Source organism: Podarcis vaucheri (genome assembly GCF_965113315.1).
Source record: "Podarcis vaucheri genome assembly, chromosome: 7".
Lineage (NCBI taxonomy): Eukaryota > Metazoa > Chordata > Lepidosauria > Squamata > Lacertidae > Podarcis > Podarcis vaucheri.
This window is the reverse complement of record NC_138765.1, coordinates 53889046-53908084: the sequence shown is the minus strand read 5'-3', so window position 1 is coordinate 53908084 and position 19039 is coordinate 53889046. Positions and strand designations below refer to the sequence as shown.

Below are 19039 nucleotides of genomic sequence, written 5' to 3'. Positions count from 1 at the left end.
AGGTTTCTGTGGAGAATGATGCTCCAGCTCCAGGTGAAAGTAGGTGTCGTACCTTACTCTTTATTTGTGCTCTTGTTTTTTCAGAGAGCTCAGAAGAGGAAGATGCTCCTTCGTTTGCACCATCCAGTTCCATTGATGGCAACAACACAGACTCTGAGTTTGAGAAGGGCCTGAAACACAAGGCCAAGAATCAGGAGCCTCCCAAAGCTGTCACACCCGTGAAGGATGAATATGAGTTTGATGAGGATGATGAGCAGGACAGGGTCCCACCAGTTGATGATAAACATCTTCTGAAAAAGGATTACAGGAAAGAGACTAAAGCAAATAGTTTTATTTCCATCCCCAAGATGGAAGTAAAAACTTATACTAAAAACAGCACAATCACACCAAAGAAAGCATCCCATCGTATCCTTTCAGACACATCTGATGAAGAGGAGACCAGCCTGCCTGTGGGGACTGGGGAAAAGCTGCGGCTGACAACCCATTCTATCGTCCCCAGCAGCAAGGCTCGAGAACCTTCTAATGCCAAACAGCAGAAAGAGAAAAGCAAAGTGAAGAAGAAGCGCAAGAAGGAAGCAAAGGGCAAAGAGGTTCGGTTTGGCAAAAAAAATGACAAGTTTTGTTCCTCTGAATCAGAGAGTGAAAACCTGGAGAGTGAGGAGGATGACAGAGACTCTGTACAAAGTGCTACCTGTGTAAAGGACTCCAGATTGGTGTTGAAGGAGTCATCCTTGTTTAATTCCCTTTCTGCTTCTTCTGCCTCTTCCCATGGGAGTTTGGGGTCTCAGAAGCATAATGCTACCCTTGCAGAGCAGCACTCCAAGCACTGGAGGACAGACAACTGGAAAACAGTCTCTTCTCCAGCCTGGTCAGATGTCAGTTCCTTATCAGATTCAACAAGGACGAGGCTGACCAGTGAGTCTGATTACACGTCTGAGGACTCAAGCCTGGAATCACTGAAGCCTGTGAGGAAGAAGCAGGAGCCCAAGAAGCGCGCCCAACATGGAGCTGCTGTGATTGTGGAGAAGAAAAATTCATTCCATGCCAGTGTTGATGGAGCTATTCCAAAGCGAGACAAGGAGGGGAAAGTTGTAAAAAAGCATAAAACAAAACACAAACACAAAAACAAAGAGAGAGGCCAGTGTCCTGCCACCCAAGACATTAAAATAATCAAAGCCTTTTCTTTTGACTATGAGGACTCTAAGCAGAAGACCGATAAGGCTTTGATTGTGGAAACTGAATGCCCTGTTGAGAACAAGCTCAAAGTGCTTAAGCATGAGAGGGAGCACTTCAAGAAGGAAGACAAATTTCAAAAAACTAAATCTGAGGAGAAGGAGTGGCTGTTTAAAGACGATGCTGGAAAAACCTCCAAAGAGGAGAAATCCTTGAAAAAAGCCAAGGAGGCAAGTAAAGATCTCAGTAAAACTTTCAGAGAAGAAAAGAGCAGCAGATTGGAAAAAGAGAAGCCCATAAAGGAGAAATCTCCTAAAGAGGAAAAACCTCGAATACATAAGGAAGAGCGAAAGAAAAAATCTAAGGACAAGCAGTTCAAGACTGATAAGAAAAATGAACTGAAGGAGGAAAAACCAGCAAAACCAGAGAAGGAGAAAGCCGTGAAAGAGGAGAAAGAGAGATGTAAAAAAGACAAAGGTTACAGGGAGGAGCCCAGCTTTGAAGAGTTTAGTAATAAAAACCAGTTTTTAGAAAGTGAGGACACAAAGTTCAGCCTCTCTGATGATCAGCAAGATCGGTGGTTTTCAGATTTGTCATCGGATTCTTCTTTTGATTTCAAAGGAGAGGATAGCTGGGATTCACCAGTGGCAGACTACAGGGAAATTCAAAATGACACTGTGACAAAACTCATCATAGAAACGGTGAAGGAGGAGATAAAAGACAAGAAGCGGGATAGTAAAGCAAAAGATAAGAGGGAGTACAGCGAGAAACGTAATGAAAAAGACACTTTTCTAAAAAAGAAAGAGAGGGAATATGTTGAGCGGAACTCTGAGAAGAAAAAGGACCAAGTTGAAAAGCATAAAAGTATTTCTAGTTATCTGCCTGAAAAGAAAAGAAAGGATTCTGCTGAAAGCTTTAAAGAGAGAAAGGAAAAGGAGGCTAGTGAAACTAACAGAGAGAGAAGAGATTTGCCTGATAGCTCTAAAGATAGAAAAGAAGTTAAAATAAAACAAGAAGAATCCTACAGAGATGAATTTAAAGACTATGGCTGTGAAACATTCTTCAAAGAAAAAACTGAACCCGAATTTAGTGGGAAAAATGTGGAGAACTGGGATAGGCATCATTCAGGAAAAGAGAAGAAAGATGTGCCAGAGAAGGACAAGAAAGAGAAATTAAAAACAGAAAAATACAAGGAGAAATTCAAAGTGGAGGACAAAGAGAGAAATGAGAAAGCTTTGCCGGAAAAAACCCAGAAGGACAAAGAATTAGATAAAGGTTTTAAAGAGAAGAAAGATACAAAGGAGAAATATAAAGATCCTCACAATAAAGATAAAGAGAGAAAGGGTTCGCTAGACCAAGTAAAAGAGAAGAAAGAGAAGAACTTTTCTGGAGATAGAGAGGATTTCCACGAGAGGAGGGATGAGAAAAAAGGCCGGGAGAGGACATGGTATAACATCTTAGATATCTTCACAGATGAAAGTGAAGATGAGAAGGATGATTACAGCCTAAGTGGGTTCAAACTTGGAGAGGGCCTTGGGAGCGAAATGCATCGTATGGATAGCATGCAAGACAAAGACGATAGCATGGTAGCTGAGAGAGACCTTTATGTCCCTGACAAGCACAGGAAATACTCCTCTGATCGGCAGCATTCCACTGAGAAACAGAAAGACAAAGAGTCAAAAGAGAAGAAGAAGGACAAAGGGTTACCAGAGGGTGGAAAGGAGAAAAAAGAGAAAAGCTCCTTTGAAAAACACAAAGAGAAGAAGGACAAAGACTCAGTAGAGAAGTATAAAGACAGGAAGGAGAGAAGCTCAGTGGACTCAGCCCAAGAAAGGAAGGCAAAGCAGAAATTCCCTGAAAAGGTGGAAAAGAAACATGCTGGGGAAGAGAAGGTTAAAAACAGGCACAAGGAAAAGCCAGATAAAGAGTATACTAAGGAGAAACGGTCTTCGAAAAGCGGAGAAGCAGAAAAGAGCTTGCTGGAGAAACTGGAGGAAGAAGCCCTCAATGAATACAGAGATGACTCCAATGATAAAATCAGTGAGATTTCTTCTGATAGCTTCACAGACAGAGGGCAAGACCCCGTACTCACCAATATCTTTGAGTCTTCCAACCTTTCACTTGCAGATGCCACCGAAGAGAAATTTAAGGAGTCTCTGCCTTTGCCTTGCCTTCCAGATAAACTCAAGGAGAAAGAGAGGCACAGGCATTCTTCATCCTCGTCAAAAAAAAGCCATGAAAAGGAAAAAGCAAAGAAAGAGAAAGCTGAAAAGAAAGATAAAACAGATGAGTTTAAAGACTCCAGCAACAGGAAAGATTCTACTCAGTATGAGAAGGACTTTGCCATGGATGGAGAAGGCATTAGTATTTCTTATGGAACAAAAACAGAGGCTGAAGAAGAACTGGACAAAAACATGGAGTATTTGTTTCCTGAAAAAAAGGAAAAGAATGATGCTGAAAGAGAACTTCCAAAGAAGGCAGAAAAAGACAAAGCGTACAGCTCCAGCACAGTCAGCACAACCAAAGAGAAGAAGAAGAGGGACAGGCATAAAGAAAAGTGGAAAGAGGAGAGAGAGAAGCACAGAGACAAACACACTGATGGTTTCTTTAGGCACCACAAGGAGGAGCAGAAGTCTGCCAAAGACAAGGATAGCTCTCAAGTGATCACTCTTAAAGACAAATCAAAAGAGGAAACACCCAAATTTAATGACCTCAAAGTAAAGGAACGACTCAAGGAAAATCAAGAAAAGGACAAATCAGAGGGTCTTAAAATGAGCAACGGGAATGATAAAATAACCTTACCCAAAGAAGGCACCAAGAAGGACATCAGACCCAGGGAAAAGCTTTTGGGAGATGGTGACCTAATGATGACCAGCTTTGAGAGGATGTTGAGCCAAAAAGATCTTGAGATTGAAGAGCGCCACAAGAGACACAAAGAGAGAATGAAACAAATGGAGAAGATGAGGCATAGATCTGGAGACCCCAAATTAAAAGACAAAGTCAAGGCCAATGAGGATATGCGCAAAAGGAGTCTGGATTTGACTACAAAGAAACCACTAGCGCCTGACACTCAGTTAAAGGACAAGAAACTCAAAGATCTAGGCCCACTGGCTCCAGTAGTATCCCCAGATAACAAGAACCAACCTGTTGTTGGGGTGGATTCCAAGGATTGGATAGCCGGCCCCCAAATGAAGGAAATCCTACCTGCGTCTCCAAGGCCAGATCAGAACCGGCCAACAGGGGTTCCAACACCAGCATCTGTTGTTTCTTGCCCAAGCTATGAAGAGGTGATGCAGACACCAAGGACTCCATCTTGCAGCAATGAAGATTACACAGATCTGATGTTTGACTGTGCTGACTCTCAGCATTCATTGCCCATATCCACCATGTCCATGAACGCTTGTTCTCCATCTTTCTTTGACAGATATTCCAACTCTTCAAGTGGATTCCCGGAGAACCCAAGTCAGACCCCAACAAGGACTATTCCCTCCACAAATCTTCACCGTTCAATGTCTGTAGATATCAGAAGAGCAGCAGAGGAAGAGTTCAATGTTGGGGACAAATTTTTCAGGCAGCAAAGTGTCCCAGCCACTTCTAATTATGATTCTCCAGTTCAGCACTTGATAGAGGAGAAAGTATCTCTCCCCTCCATTCCCATAGAAAAGTTCCCATGTTTGTCCCCAGAATATTATTCACCAGACTATGGAGTCCCATCCCCTAAAGCAGAGGCATTGCATTGTGCACCAGGAACTGTGGGCAATGTTGTTCAGTCCCCTGAAAGTGTATTTTCTGGATTGCAAGCCAAATCTTCCCCTTCTCATAGAGATGAACTGCTTGCCCCTTCTGTTGAAAGTGCTCTCCCTCCAGATCTTGGCCTGCCTTTGGATGCCACAGAAGAGCAACAAGCAACTGCTTCCATTATGCCCCCAGAGTCCAGCTTTTTACCACCAATTGAAGACAATGAGTTTGGCTCTAGCATTCCGGAACAGAATAGTACTGAGTGGGAGACCACTCCAACAAGAAATCTGGATCCTCCTGTGCCTCAGAGTTTGATTGGCAATCCTTCTGATCATTCTGTCAGCTGGACAGTGGGATCAGAGCTGCTCATTAAATCTCCCCAACAGGGCCCCGATTCCCCAAAGTCTTTCTGTTCTCCAGACATCACGCATCCCACACCTGTGCCCTTCATTTCTGCAGATTCCCTACATCCCAGTTCCCCCGTTTCCTACTCTCTCTCAGTGACTGAATCAAGGCTTGATACAGCAAAGGAGGATGCTGAAGAAGCAGTTCCAACAGAAATGGTGACTGCAGAACAGCAGGCTTCATATGCAGATTCCCCTGCTAGATTAGACACTTTCTTTAGTAGTGGTAGTAAGCCTGTTCCAGAGGAAGCATCTGACACACCTTTGCAACCAGCTAGCATGCCAGCAGAATCGAAAGTGGAGGCTGTTAATGCTCTGGAAAACTTGGAAGAGAGCACCATTGCCCCTGTAAATCCCGAGGAACAAGCTGCATGGCCTGATTCATTTCCAAATTCAGAGGATGACTTAGACCTGGGTCCTTTCTCTTTACCAGGATTGCCACTTCAATCAAAAGATGTTCCAGAGGAAGAATTGGCAGCGTCAGCTGAAGACACTCATGCGGCAGATCAGGAAACCACCAGTGCAGACTTTGTGGATGTTGGGGTGTCTTTGGGAGCTACAAACAAGCAGGATGATCTAACTCTTAACCAAAAGAGCATCCTTCCTGAAGAGCCAGATCTACACACTGATGAGCAAAAGGCCAATGAGATTTCACTAGAAGTTGTGTCAGAAGCATCAAGTGCCCCGGAACAGAAAAATATAGAAGAAGCGGAGGCTCCCCAGAATATTCAGGAGGTGACACCAGCAGATCTTGCTCAGTCAGAGACCAAGGAGGAGGAAACCAGTTGTGAAGAACTCTCCTCAGCTACTCTTGCATCAGACAGTGGTTCTCAAGTTAGTTTGAGCCAAGCAATCCGAACTGAGAGCACTGATGTTCAAGACGTAGTGGTACCCGGAAGCAACAGCCAGATCCCTTCCTCTCAGACAGAGGTGCTGCAAGGGAGTACCCAATTAGAATCCACAGAGCCACCACCCAAACCAGTCCCTGAAACCCCAAAGCCCCCCAAAATCGAAGAGATCCCACAACGGATCACCAGAAACCGAGCCCAGATGCTTGCCAATCAAAACAAACAGAATGCTGCTGCTGCTGCTGCTACTACTGCTACTGCTGCTACTACAACTACTACTACTACTACTACTTCTGAAAAAGAGTTCCCCCCTGCTTCTGCCCCTTCAACACGAGCAAAGGGGCGTGTCTCAGAGGAGGAAGATGCCCAGGCACAACATCCGCGGAAGCGCAGATTCCAGCGCTCCAATCAGCAGCTGCAGCAGCAAATCAACACCTCCACCCAGCAGACACGGGAAATGATCCAGCAGACACTGGCTGCAATTGTTGATGCCATCAAGTTGGAAGACATTGAACCTTACCACAGCGACAGGTCCAATCCCTATTTTGAGTACCTACAGATCAGGAAGAAAATTGAGGAGAAGCGGAAAATTCTCTGCTACATCACTCCCCAGGCACCCCAGTGTTACGCTGAGTATGTCACCTACACAGGCTCATACCTGCTGGATGGCAAACCTTTGAGCAAGCTGCACATTCCAGTGGTGAGTAACCTTATACTGCTTGTTGTCTTTATAAACCGTGCTAGCATGGAAAAATCCAATACCACCAGCAATATCTTCCCTTCTTGCATCACAAGTGCATGCTGTAGCCCTGGGGAAGGTATACCTGAACTCTGTTACCTCGGCAGAGGCCCCTAAATCAGTGCTAGTGCACTCGGATCTGCTGCCACTTCATATGAGGAAGGAGCCACCATCACACATCCCTGGGCACTGGTGGACCAGCTGCTGTTTGTGATGTGTGCAGACCAATGGATGTGAATTAAAATTCACTAAACCCCAAATCAGGCATTCTAGATATTGAAAGCAGATCTGCAATTAAGCACAGACATATGCAAGTTCTGCATGTCTTTGTTTGAGTATATAGGAAGGAAAAACTCAGAAAGCTCAGCGGTGGAGCACCTGCTTTGTGTGTACAAGATTCCAGGTTCAGGTAGTAGTACTGGGAAAGGCCCCTGCCTGAAAACCTGGAAAGCAGCTGCCTGCTGTTTGTGTAAACAAGACTGAGTTAGCAGCTGTGGAGAAGCCCTTTACCTGTCCAGTTGCAACACAACAACCCTGCAGTGATGCCAGTAGGTTTTACAGTCCTGTAGTTGTTGCCACCACTCTCCCACTTACTTTTGCTGCCCAGATAGGAGGAGACCTGGGATGCACCAAAATAATTACTTTAAAAAGGATCTGACCCAGTGCACCCAGCACTCCTTGGTCCAGTCTACACACACAAATTGCTGGGGAAAGCAGGGCTTTTGTAGTCCAAGATCAAATCTGCTTACTCATTTCTCTAACAATAAAACAATGAACATGGTGGTGATGCAATGACTACTGCAATTGACACAAGATAATATCACCAAGGCAACTATCCGTAAACAAACAACAAACGTCCATAAAAATAGCAAAAGTAGTTTCTTTCCCAAATAGGTTTTATCTTAAATAATTGCAAACACAGTAATAAAGAGTCCACTTGTGATATACCTGTGGTTCAGTGCTCTACAGTAATCAGATGTTTCGTCGCTAAAAAGCTTAGTCATCAAGCTTTGTAGTAAATAATATACAAGAGAAGACAATATGTAAATGACTTAAAGCAGGGGTATATCTGTCCCCATCTGCATGTTTCCATCGGGAGGAGCATAGAAAAATGACAGTATTCTTCAGTTTGTTAAACGTCCTTCTCGTTTCTCTGGCAGACCCTCTAAACTTCCTGAAACCCAGGAATGCTGAGACCCACACACCTTGTGTTTTCCAGACAGTCTCTTTATAAGCTACTCAGAATGTAAAGGCAGCCCACAGTAACCAAGTTTCTCCCAGACCTCAGAAGAGTGTGCTCGTCTCTTACAACTCTGATCCTAAGCTTGAAGTTTCACACACACTTCAGTGGTCAGATTGGTCAAATTATGAAACTTTACTAAAAATAAAAAAGCAGGCAAAAGGTCAAGGCAGTATACAAAATAAACCAGAGCACTGTGGCTCTGAAACTGGACCAACCATAACCTATTCACTAAACTATGATTGTTCTGATGGACTTACAAGTAAGTAGTGAGGATAGTCAGTTTCATAGAAACTCTCGTCTGCATCCCTGATGGTGGGAAGGGAACTCAGCTGCAGAGCAGCTCAGCTTCTTAAGTCTGTCTCCCCAATGCGATCCAGAGACAGTTGCTCAGATAGGCATCTTAAATACCCTTTTGCATTTGATTGACTTAGGCCCCAATCTGCCCCACCATTCTCTTTCTTGACAGCAGCTTCCTGTGATCCTATTTGAATCAGCCCTTTATTGAGAACCGTGTGAACTGGATTTTTTTTAAAAATACTTAAAAGAAAGATCACTACCCAGGTAGACCACATGCTGCCCATGCAAAACAGTCCTATGTTCAATCCCCACCTCTTAAACCCTGTCTGAAACCCTCGTGAGCCACCACTGCCAGTGTGGACAGTGCTGTGGCAGATAAACCCATGGACAGTGTCAATGGCAAGGACCTTTCCTATTTATCTGAGTACAAGAAGGAGGAAATTAAAGCAATAGATGGAACAAAGCTCACAGTAGTAGGTTCTGCTTATCAGCTGACCTGTCTGAAAGAGGGACATAAACTTTGGTGCTAACAATGTAGGTGCTTTGCTTCCAACTTGGCATTCTGCAGCCTCTTAGCACATTCCTTATGCTCTGCAACAAGGGGAATGTGCAGGTACAAAAGCATCTGTTGGGAAGGAATGGACTCCTAGGCTCTAAAGGAGCTGAACTCAGGTCTCAGTGCTGTGCTGGCCTGTATACCCTGTGGAAGCTAATAGACAAATACTGAACTACGACGTGCAGAGTAGAGCTGAATTCCTTACAAGTGTGCTTGTGGAAAGCATCATAATCAGCTGGTGAGTGGGCGGCAGCATTTGCTCCTTGCTTTACCATGCAGCAGTCAGTTTTCAGCTCACTGTTTTCTGTTCTTTGCAAAACCAGCATGGAGAGGGGCCCCTTTGGGGGGGGGGACAGCTACAAGATGCAGGGGGGAAAGAACCTCTCTGCTCTCACCTCTTATTGTGTAGCACAGGGGTTAACAAAAGTTGGCATCCCAAAGCCAAGAAAATTACTGTCCAAGTCTTCAGAGTTAAAGAAGCAGTTGCAGCAAGAGACCCCATGTGAGTTGGCTATTGATTTTAAGCAGGCTGTTTGTGGCAAACTATCAGAACTGCTCTCTGTGCCTCCTTAGAGAGACTATATATTAACTTTGGGAGATGCTAGTGTAAAGGGGATCAAGGGTGGGAGGGGGGCTGTATGGAGATAAATTAGGTATGGATTGGAAAGTGTGTACTCCAAAGCCACATAAATGATTAACAGCTTCTTGGTTAGAGTATCAGAAAAAAAACAGCATCCGGACTGAACCCTCAGGGGAGCCTGGCGATTCTCCTGCATGCAAGAGCAGGGTGTAAATTGCTGAATATGTTGTCTGCTGCAGGAGCGAGATGGCAATCACACCCCAAGCTGCATCTTGTTAGACTGGTTCAAAGAGCTGCCGCTTCCCTGCTTTCTACTCCACAGCATAAACAGCCAGACATTTGGTGTATTTGGGAGGAGGGGATGTCTCTGCCTGAAAGGTGAACAGGAAGAGTACATGAGAGTTCTAGCCCCAGCTGTGTCCTGCTGCGTAAACAAAGCTCTGTTTGGAGCAAGGATGCCTGTGGCTGGGTCTTGACCTCACTGCAGCAGCAGGAAACTTAAGACTGCTCCAGGCACTGCTTGAATGTGAACAGATCCGTTCATTGGAAACAGAAGTGGTAGCTGAAGGTGCTGCGGCTTTGTGACGTTTTTTATGTTTTCTCTGCATTTCAGATTGCACCCCCTCCATCGTTGGCAGATCCCCTCAAGGAGCTATTCAAGCAGCAGGAAGCAGTCCGTGGCAAACTGCGCCTCCAGCATAGCATTGAGCGGGTAACAGCAAATGCTTAGGTGTCCAAAGGCTGCTGGGGGGCAGGCCTCCCCACTACCCTTCAGGAGCAGGGGTGCCTTTTGCTCCTTGGTAACTCTGTCCTCCTCTCTCCAGGAGAAGCTGATTGTGTCATGTGAACAGGAGATATTGAGGGTTCATTGCCGAGCAGCAAGGACAATAGCCAATCAAGCAGTGCCCTTCAGCGCATGCACCATGCTTCTGGATTCGGAGGTGTACAACATGCCTCTGGAAAATCAGGTCTGGGCCCGTCTTCTGATGGTGATAATGAGTGGGTGAGGCAGAGATGACGCTTTTCTCACCAAGGTGGCTCTGACTTCATCACTCGTGCATTGGGCCTGTGCCCAAAAGAATCTGCACTTTTTGTAGCTTTGGCTGGATCGAATAATTATTCAAAAGTGTGTGTGTGTGTGTGTGAGAGAGAGAGAGAGAGAGAGAGAGAGAGAGACCGACCGAGCAGGTATCTCCTGGTGAGCAATGCTAAATTATCCACAGGGTGTTTGCTTTTGTAATTCCTTATGGCATCTTTTCATTAAGCTAATAATGTTGCTTCAGAACTTTTACATTAAAAAAAGAAATGCCGGGCAACTCTGGGAAACTGAAGCTCTGTTCTCCACCTGCATTTTCTTCCCAACCCCAAAATAATTTTAGTACCAGCAAATACCAAAGATCTGGAGCTGTAAATGAATCAGACTTGAGCACCCTGTGTTGCTTTGCAGCAAGAAAAGAATTTACAAGTGGCTGCAGCTGAACAGAGCAATGACACCAGCACCTCCTACTGGCCATGTGCTTTGCAGCTGCTTTGCTTGCTTGCCATAAAGCTGTCATTTCAGTGGGAAGCAAGTGCTGCATTGCAGACGTCGGTCCCCATGCACTAGGCGGGATAAGGGAAATTTATTAGCTCTCCATCGTATTGATCTTTTTCATCTGATTTAGAGCTCAGCAGTTCCCAATACATACACTAAGAAAGGAAGACGCTTGGTGCCACATGGTTGGAGGGGTGAGGGTTTTGTTTAAAACAATGGTAGTCAATATGGTGCCCTTTGGATATTGTTGGACTATAACTCCCATAAACCCCACCCAGTATGGTCAGGCATGATGGGATTTGTAGTCCAGAAACACCCGGAGGGCATCACATTGATTATCCCAGTTTGAAAAATCCAAGGGAGATCCTCTTTGAAAGGACCAGCTGAATGGTGTGGTGTACTCCTTAAATATTGCAAAAGTAGAAGGCCCTCCACCTGCATGCTTTAGACTCTTCTGTAGTGAGTCATATTTGTGTGAGAGAGAGAGAGCGGGGGGGGGGGGGAGGGAAGAGAAAACGAGCTCAGAACTTATTTTGGTCTGTGTTTGCCTCTCCTAAACTCCCCTTCATTCTATGTCTCAGGGAGATGAAAACAAATCCGTCAGAGATCGTTTCAATGCTCGCCAGTTCATTTCGTGGTTACAGGATGTGGATGACAAGTATGACCGGATGAAGGTGAGCAGTAAAGCCAAAGCATTGGCAGCACCAGGTCTATGGGGGATTCCCCCCCCCCCCACTTGCATTTTAGTAGAGAGGGTTGGAAATAGAGACTTCTTCTGAAGCAAGTTGGTTCTTACCACTTGCTGTTGCCTGCTTGGGAAGTAGGCCCTCTTGCCTGAAATGTGGAGTGATATCTGTCCAGAAGGGTGGGGGGTGGGGCAATAATAATAGTCTTCACAGAACATCTCCACAGTGCATCTGATGCTTCCCAGTTGAAGGTGCTGTGGGTGTTGAGCATGGTTAACGTGGACACAAACCAGCTGGCATCTGCTGGAATTAGAGAATTGTGGAGTTAGAAGGGACCCAAAAGCTTATCTAGTCCAACCCCCAACAATGCAGGAAAAAATTAAGGCAGCTTCAGGTGTTTATTTATTTATTTACATCCCACATTTTACCCTGACTGGGACTGTAGGCAGCTTACAGATAAAATGGAAAAAAATAGAAAATTTAAGTATTAAACACAAATAGAATTAAGACAATATATAAAAAGATTTATTAAAAATACAAATAACAACAATAAAAACATAACAGCACCAGCACTTTCCTTAAAAACAGTCAGTTCCTAAAAGCCTGTTGGAATAAAAAGGTATTTACCTGCCAGCAGAAGGACAACAAGGAGGGAGCCAGTCTAATTGCTCCAGGACAGGAGTTCCAAAGTCTGGATGCAGCCACCAAGAAGGCTCTCTCCCACATCCCCACCAAGTGTGCCCATGAGGGTGGCAGACTGAGAAAAGGGCCTCTCAGAGCCCCAGCAGGTTTGTATAGGAGAATATGGTCTTTCAAATAGCCTGGACCTAATCCTTTCAGAGCTTTATAGGTCATAACTAGCACTTTGAATTGTGCCCAGAAGCAGACCAGTAGCCAGTGGAGCTAGGTAACAACCTTTGGGCCCTTCTGTGTCGGAAAAAGTATGATGCACTCAAGGTTTCCATATTTTCCAAGCAGAGCTTTCATGTGCTGTTCCAAAATGCAAAGATACTTTTCATCCAAGAAATAAAGAAGGTATTATTGCCACAGATGAAGAAAGAGTGGGTACACTTGAAATACATTATGATTCACATCTGACAGTCAGAATGCTTTTTTCTTCAACATCTTTTGAGGTTTGCCTCTATTTCATGGTTTGGAGGTTGTGCCTCTGCATCACTCCCACTCCCGAGAACTGGTAGCATTTGAGGTTAACCTTACAATAAGTCCACATCTCACTGTGCCGTACTCCAGGTAGACTGAGCATACTCATCCCCTATTTATTGTGTTTGTTTCCATTGCAGAGCAGGCTCACAAGGCCCGTTGCTCCAAATGCCCCTCTCATCTGGTGGTGTTTCAGCTGCCTCTTCACTGTCAATTCCTTTGCTCCCATCCTATCTTCTCCCTTAAACTATTCTGTTGGGGTTGCCAAGGTTGCTTAGCTGCTCATTGTCCACCTTCTCTGAGTCAGGAGGCCTCTTTCTTGGTGCCTGACACGCACAACCCCAACGGTATCAATTCTGGGGGAGAGGGCACACCACAGTTCATGTTCCCTGCTCCCAGCCTTTCAAGGAAGCATCGCAAAAAGCAGGTCCAGTTGCAAATGGCACAACTCCTCCTTTGATTCCCTCCCATACAGTCAGCTGCTTTTTCCATTAGACTTTGAAATGTACAGAAAACGTACTAGGTTATAAGTGACTGAAAATATTTACATTTCTGATAACAGTCTGTTCATGAAACTCAAAAACATTTGCTTTTCTTTAGTTCATTTCCCAGGTTTGCTAATGCCTCATTGCCTATTTATCAGTAATGTAAATGTTTTCAGTCAGTTGTACCCAAGCGTGTGTTCTCCATCACCAGCCACTTACTTTTTGCTGCCTTCTCCCTTTCTTCAGAACTTGAAAATTTGTCAAGGCTCTTGCCTGATTTAAAAAAGACATTCTAATAAATTAAACCTACATATATACTTCATAGTTTTGAAGAAAGCAGCATTCTTTCCTTGTTTTTGGAGGAAGCACACACTCAGCACAGCAGGCACCATCTGTGATGAGACATCCCCTTCTGTGTGAGAGAGAAGAATGTATGTGTCTTCTGAGTTGATGTTTGCTGCCTGCTGTCTTTTATAAGTACTTGCATTAACAATTAAAATTTAATAACCTGCTGTATTACTTTTAAAAATTGACTGAATGCCTTATCCCTGGCCCTTTCCTTATTTCATCCTTAATTGGCCCAAGAAGAGAGATCATATTACCTGCTTAGAATCTCCTCACACAGCAGCTACTATCTGAGGACCTAGTTTCTCTCTGAAATGAGCTCCTTGGCCTTTGGATCCTATTTATGGTTAACATTCTGCTTTTACAAGAATAAAATGAAACAATAGAAAAGCACAACTTACAACAAAACACTGATGAATAAAACAGTAAAAAGTAGCAGTCAGAAAAGCAGGAATTAACAGTGGAATAATTAAATGCTCAAACCCTAGTGAGATGGAAACATCTTCAACAACAGATAGCTAAAAACAGAAATTGGGGCCCCAGAAGATCTCTAACAAGAGGACAGTCCACAGGAATAACCAACATGGTGACCTCAGTATGTTGCTGAACTACACCTCCCACCACTCCTAACCCTTGAACATTTTTACTGGGATTGATGGGAGGTGTAGTTCAACATCATCTGGAGGGCCCTCGATTGGCTATCCCTGCTCTATTGGTCCTGGGCTGTTCCCAGGCTAACATCAGCATTTTAAATGCTCCACCCCACCTAATTGTGTTTGGTTTTATTTTCTGGTCCAGACGTGCCTGTTGATGCGACAGCAACATGAAGCAGCGGCCTTAAATGCAGTGCAGCGAATGGAGTGGCAGCTGAAAGTGCAGGAGCTGGACCCTGCTGGGCACAAATCGCTCTGTGTGAACGAGGTGCCCTCGTTCTACGTGCCAATGGTGGACGTGAACGATGACTTTGTGCTCTTGCCGGCATGACAGTACCAAGCCTGGAGACATTCTCACTGCAAACTGGCATGGGTGGGTGCCCCCTGAGGATGGGTGCAGGCGCTCACACACACCCCAACCGCTTGCTGATGAATCCCAAGTGAGACAAGGAGGAAGCAGGAAAAAAAATCAATGAGAAAATCAATGGCACTTTCTTCACACTGTCTCCCTGCGCACCAGGCAGCAGGAGCAGGGGAAGGTGAGGTGCAGGCAGCTCCTTTCACACCGGTTGCTGTGTCGGAAGGCAGGCAGCTTGTGCACGGCAGCATCTTACCAGACTGGAGGGAGGAAGGAGAGAGACCGATGGAAGCAGGGAGCAAGAGAAACCCTGAGACACCACCCTCTGTGCTGCATCGGCTGCCAAACACGGAAGGGAGGTGACCAGGGCCGTTGACACACTCACAATCACAGCAGTTGTTTCAAGCGCTTTGATTCCTCCCACCCCCCCATTTGCCTGTGGGTGGATCTTTCCTCAGATAAACTGCAGGGCAAAACTGTGGGGGTAGGTGGGTTCTGGGGAGGGGTGGGAGAGTTCTTTGGTTTCTTCTTGCATCCAGGCTACAGTAAAATAAGTTGATAAAAAAAGAAGAAGAGAGCACTCAGCCAGGCCCTGGAGGTGGCACAGACAAGGGCCAGGCCACTGGACTCGAGACCCAGGACATGCTCCAGGTATCCTTCAAAACCATGGGGAGGCAGCAGCCACCTGACCCTGTACAATAAGTGGCGCAGAGCAAGGACTTTGCAATTCAGTTTTTAAATGGAGTAAAATCCGTATGGTTTATATATATATATATATAAATATATATAAATATATATATTTTTCCTTTAATCTTGGGCATTTTGTTTCTCTTTCTGAGAACATAACTTGAAAAAAAAGATAAAACACTACAAGAGCCAATACTCGTATAAAGATAAATTGTATCCCATAAAAGCTGTACAGTTTTTATATTCATTAACAATGTACTTTTGCTGCCTTCTAGATAATTTATTTTGCAACACATTACTGCACAGTTGTAAATAACTTATGTACTGTAACATCACTTTCAGTCATGTGTAAAGAAATAAATTAATTAATTAAAATTACCTTTGTATGTATAGTTCACCCTAGGCAGCACACTCCCACCACCACCCCTTTCCCACTGCTCACCCCCAGGGAAGGGAAAAGCAACACACACCAATACAGAGGCCAAAGGGGTGAGGGATGTGGCCTTGTTGATCCTGTGGAACAGGTGGCCTGCAAAACAGGCAAGAGCAGAGCATGCCAAATGCTCATGTTTTTACGCTCATCTGGTTTCTTTCCTTCCCAGTTTTGAATTTTGAGCAAAGACCCGGCGCCCATTGTCTGTGCAGAATCTGCAGCTACATAACATATTTAAACAGGGTTGCTTTGGAAGGGTCTAAAGGGATGAGATCTCAGGCAGGCCCTTGCACATTCAGACTTGTGAGAGTCCTGCCTCCTCATGACAGGATGGAGTGAACCAGGGCCCCTGTGGGCTGGGGAGGGTGGGGAGTGGATGAGAGGGAGAGAGGGCAGCCAAAGCCATTTCTCAAACCAAAGCCTGAAGCTGTGACAAAAGGACACAGGTGCTTCAGAAGGATGTGCTTGGAAGCAGCCCCCAGCCTCAAATGCTGTTTGAGAAGGCAAACGTGCAAAGCAAGGGGCCCTGTAAGCCCCAACATCTCTTCCTCTTCGCTGAAGAGGTTTCTGACCCAACATTTCTCAGGGTACGAGTTGCTGATAATATGCCAGAACTTCAAATTAGGGAAGTTCAAGTGCAGACATTCTCCTTGTCCTGACGTGGCTCCCCCATTGTTAGTGTAAGCCTGCTGGATTGCTTGCTAATTTGGTGGTCAGCAGGCTGAAGTGTGGTTTGCAGTTTGATAGTTTGGGCTCTGCCACTCTTGCCTTGGAGCACAAGATGAGGCCAGAGTATTCCTGAGTTGAGCTAACAGAACTAAAAATACACCCCCTTCTCCTGAACTGCGTCAGAAGGTGTTATGTGGGCTTGTGTTGTTTCCTGTTCCATAGTTGCCTTCTGATGTTGCCTTGGCTCTGTACTCTGGACAGTTGCAGAAAATCATGTTGAGCATCTGTGGCACACTATGTAGCCCCTTCCAGATGTGTAGCCACCAGTCAATCACATTCTGGGCAAGAGGATGGCTTAGAGAAGCAAAGATTATATTCCCCCAGAGGGAAATTTTTGTGGAGGCAGGCTGAGGAATTTGTGGTTCGGTAGCTTAAGGTCTTGTTCCTAAATCCTCACCATTCAGGAAAAGTGCATGTTGTGTTGCGGGGGGGGGGTGCCTTGCATTGTGTGGTTCCTGTGTTAGCAGAGAGGATCATTTCATTTGTCTTTTGGTTTAGCTGAGTTGAGCTCTAGGCCCACTTTCTGGCTGGTGTGTGACATTTTCTGAGAGACCTTGCTTCTTTGCATCTTCTGTGATTGAAGAGAACCCATTGCTCCCCAGTTTTCCATCAGTGTAAATCGCCTAGCTAAGGCAGGCAGCAAGAGTGTTGCAATGTGGGTTGCTTGATTATGCCCAGTCCTTGTTACATATTCTTAGGTGTGCTGACACTCGCCCCTGGTGTCTATGTGAGAGGAAGCAAAGTGCTTGTTGATGTTAAAAGCCATTCTCTTCAGTGCCTGGTCAGTCTGCCCTCCTCTGCTTTGGCTGACCCACTTTGGTAGGAGTTCCACTCCTCCCAATTTATTTTTTTTTATAATTTGTATCAGGCCAGGTGTTCCTTTGGCACTGCTTCTCTCTCTACTTTGAGTCATTGGGTGGGGTGGCAGCTTGATAATCTGTGAACCACTTTAGAAGACTGCAGGGAAGGGGGAGGCAGGCAGCTAACAAGCCATCAGTCCTACATCATGCCTTAGCAGCAAAGGTTCCTTTTGAAATACAGTTTAGTGGAGGAGAACCCATCTTCCTTTAAACCTTTTGGAGGGAAAAACCATCTAGCAGATAGATGCCAGTTTGGCATTTTAAAAAAAGAAGTAAAACCCAAAACCTATACACAGAACAGGCCAGGAAGACTATTTTATATTTTACTTTCACGTGCATATGATATTTTAAAAGTATCATGACAGTTGCCTCCTCTGAATTGTTTGTTGCTGCTTTAAAGGCATGGCAGTAGTTGTGGCAGGTGCTGTGGAAGACATTTGCTAACCTAGTGATTCCCTTACCCTAAGCAATGAGGTCTTCCAAATGACCTTCTCACTCACCATTCATTGGTCAGAATTCTGTGGCTTTGAGAGCAGCCTCTAACATTGATGGGGTAATGACTTGACTTCCCAAAGATGGCATCCCCTGCCAATGCCACCTCAGCCACATACGTATCCCTTGCTGATTGGCTCCCATATGCCCATCCTTCACACACAGGTTTTTCATGCCTACCTCTAGCTACTTTCCTCTCACCCTAGCAAACTGCTTTTGTGCTGCTTACTGGACTGTTTGGGTCCTTCATGGTGGGTGTCTGTGTGCAAGAGACACATTGCCTGTAAATGTTTGTGTTCCAACGCTTTAGAGCCTTGAGAGCGAACATTCTGTGCCCTGGAAGAAACGCCGGTTGCTTTTACCCTGTGTTTCCACAGGAACAACTTAAAAGCACTGTACTGTTCTCCATTCACAGCCAGGGTGGCTAAGGAAAGGAATGGCTGTTTTAGGTAATCTGCCCTGTTCAGAAACTTCCTTTATAACCACACAGTCACAGTGTAGGCCCTGACATCCCCCCCCATTATTATTTTTTATATCCGTGAATGGAAAGACTTTCTAAAATCCTCAATTTTAAGACCAGGATACTAGCACGAGCATAACACCCTTCGACACATGCACTCTGTTGATTTGGACTTCAGTGTAAATTCCCCTCCTTGTTAAAAGGCTTCTACCAGACAGTGTATATACATGTAAATAACTCTCACAGGTCAATTCACAACCTTCTATTTGTACTAGTGTGACTTGCGTAGAATGTGGGGTTTAAAACAGCGGCGGGGTGCGTTGTCTGTAATGTAACAATGTACTTTACTCTTTTTTTACAATGTAGTTTGTGTACATATTGTTTGGTGGTGCTGGTGCTGCCGAGGCCCCTGTTCTGCCACCACACAACTGTCCTTTAGCTGTACAACTTCCTGCGGAAAGAGACAAAGCGAATACAGATGTTATTTTCTACAGTTGCATGTACAGAGAGAAGCGCAGAGATACTGTTGTCCCTCAAGAGATAATGTTCATAAATAAATTTTTATAAAAAAACAACAA

The 19039-nt window shown here is 44.9% G+C and overlaps 1 protein-coding gene and 1 long non-coding RNA gene across 4 annotated transcripts in view; one reads left to right on the top strand and one right to left on the bottom strand.

The window, feature by feature from the left end:
• The window catches only part of ANKRD11 (ankyrin repeat domain containing 11), a 212959-nt gene extending 193920 nt beyond the window's left edge, over nucleotides 1-19039 (top strand). For all 3 annotated transcript variants that reach the window (XM_082233086.1, XM_082233085.1, XM_082233084.1), the window contains exons 9-13: nucleotides 85-6863; nucleotides 10192-10290; nucleotides 10403-10546; nucleotides 11694-11786; nucleotides 14588-19039. In XM_082233086.1, the coding sequence (XP_082089212.1) occupies nucleotides 85-6863; nucleotides 10192-10290; nucleotides 10403-10546; nucleotides 11694-11786; nucleotides 14588-14773 (7301 nt within the window). In that variant the 3' untranslated portion in view covers nucleotides 14774-19039. The remainder of the gene's footprint in view (nucleotides 1-84; nucleotides 6864-10191; nucleotides 10291-10402; nucleotides 10547-11693; nucleotides 11787-14587) is intronic.
• LOC309537942 lies at nucleotides 8679-10185 on the bottom strand. Its single transcript, XR_014222069.1, has 2 exons — nucleotides 8850-10185; nucleotides 8679-8718 (listed from the first exon to the last, which is right to left on the bottom strand). It is a non-coding gene; the product is annotated as an uncharacterized lncRNA (long non-coding RNA).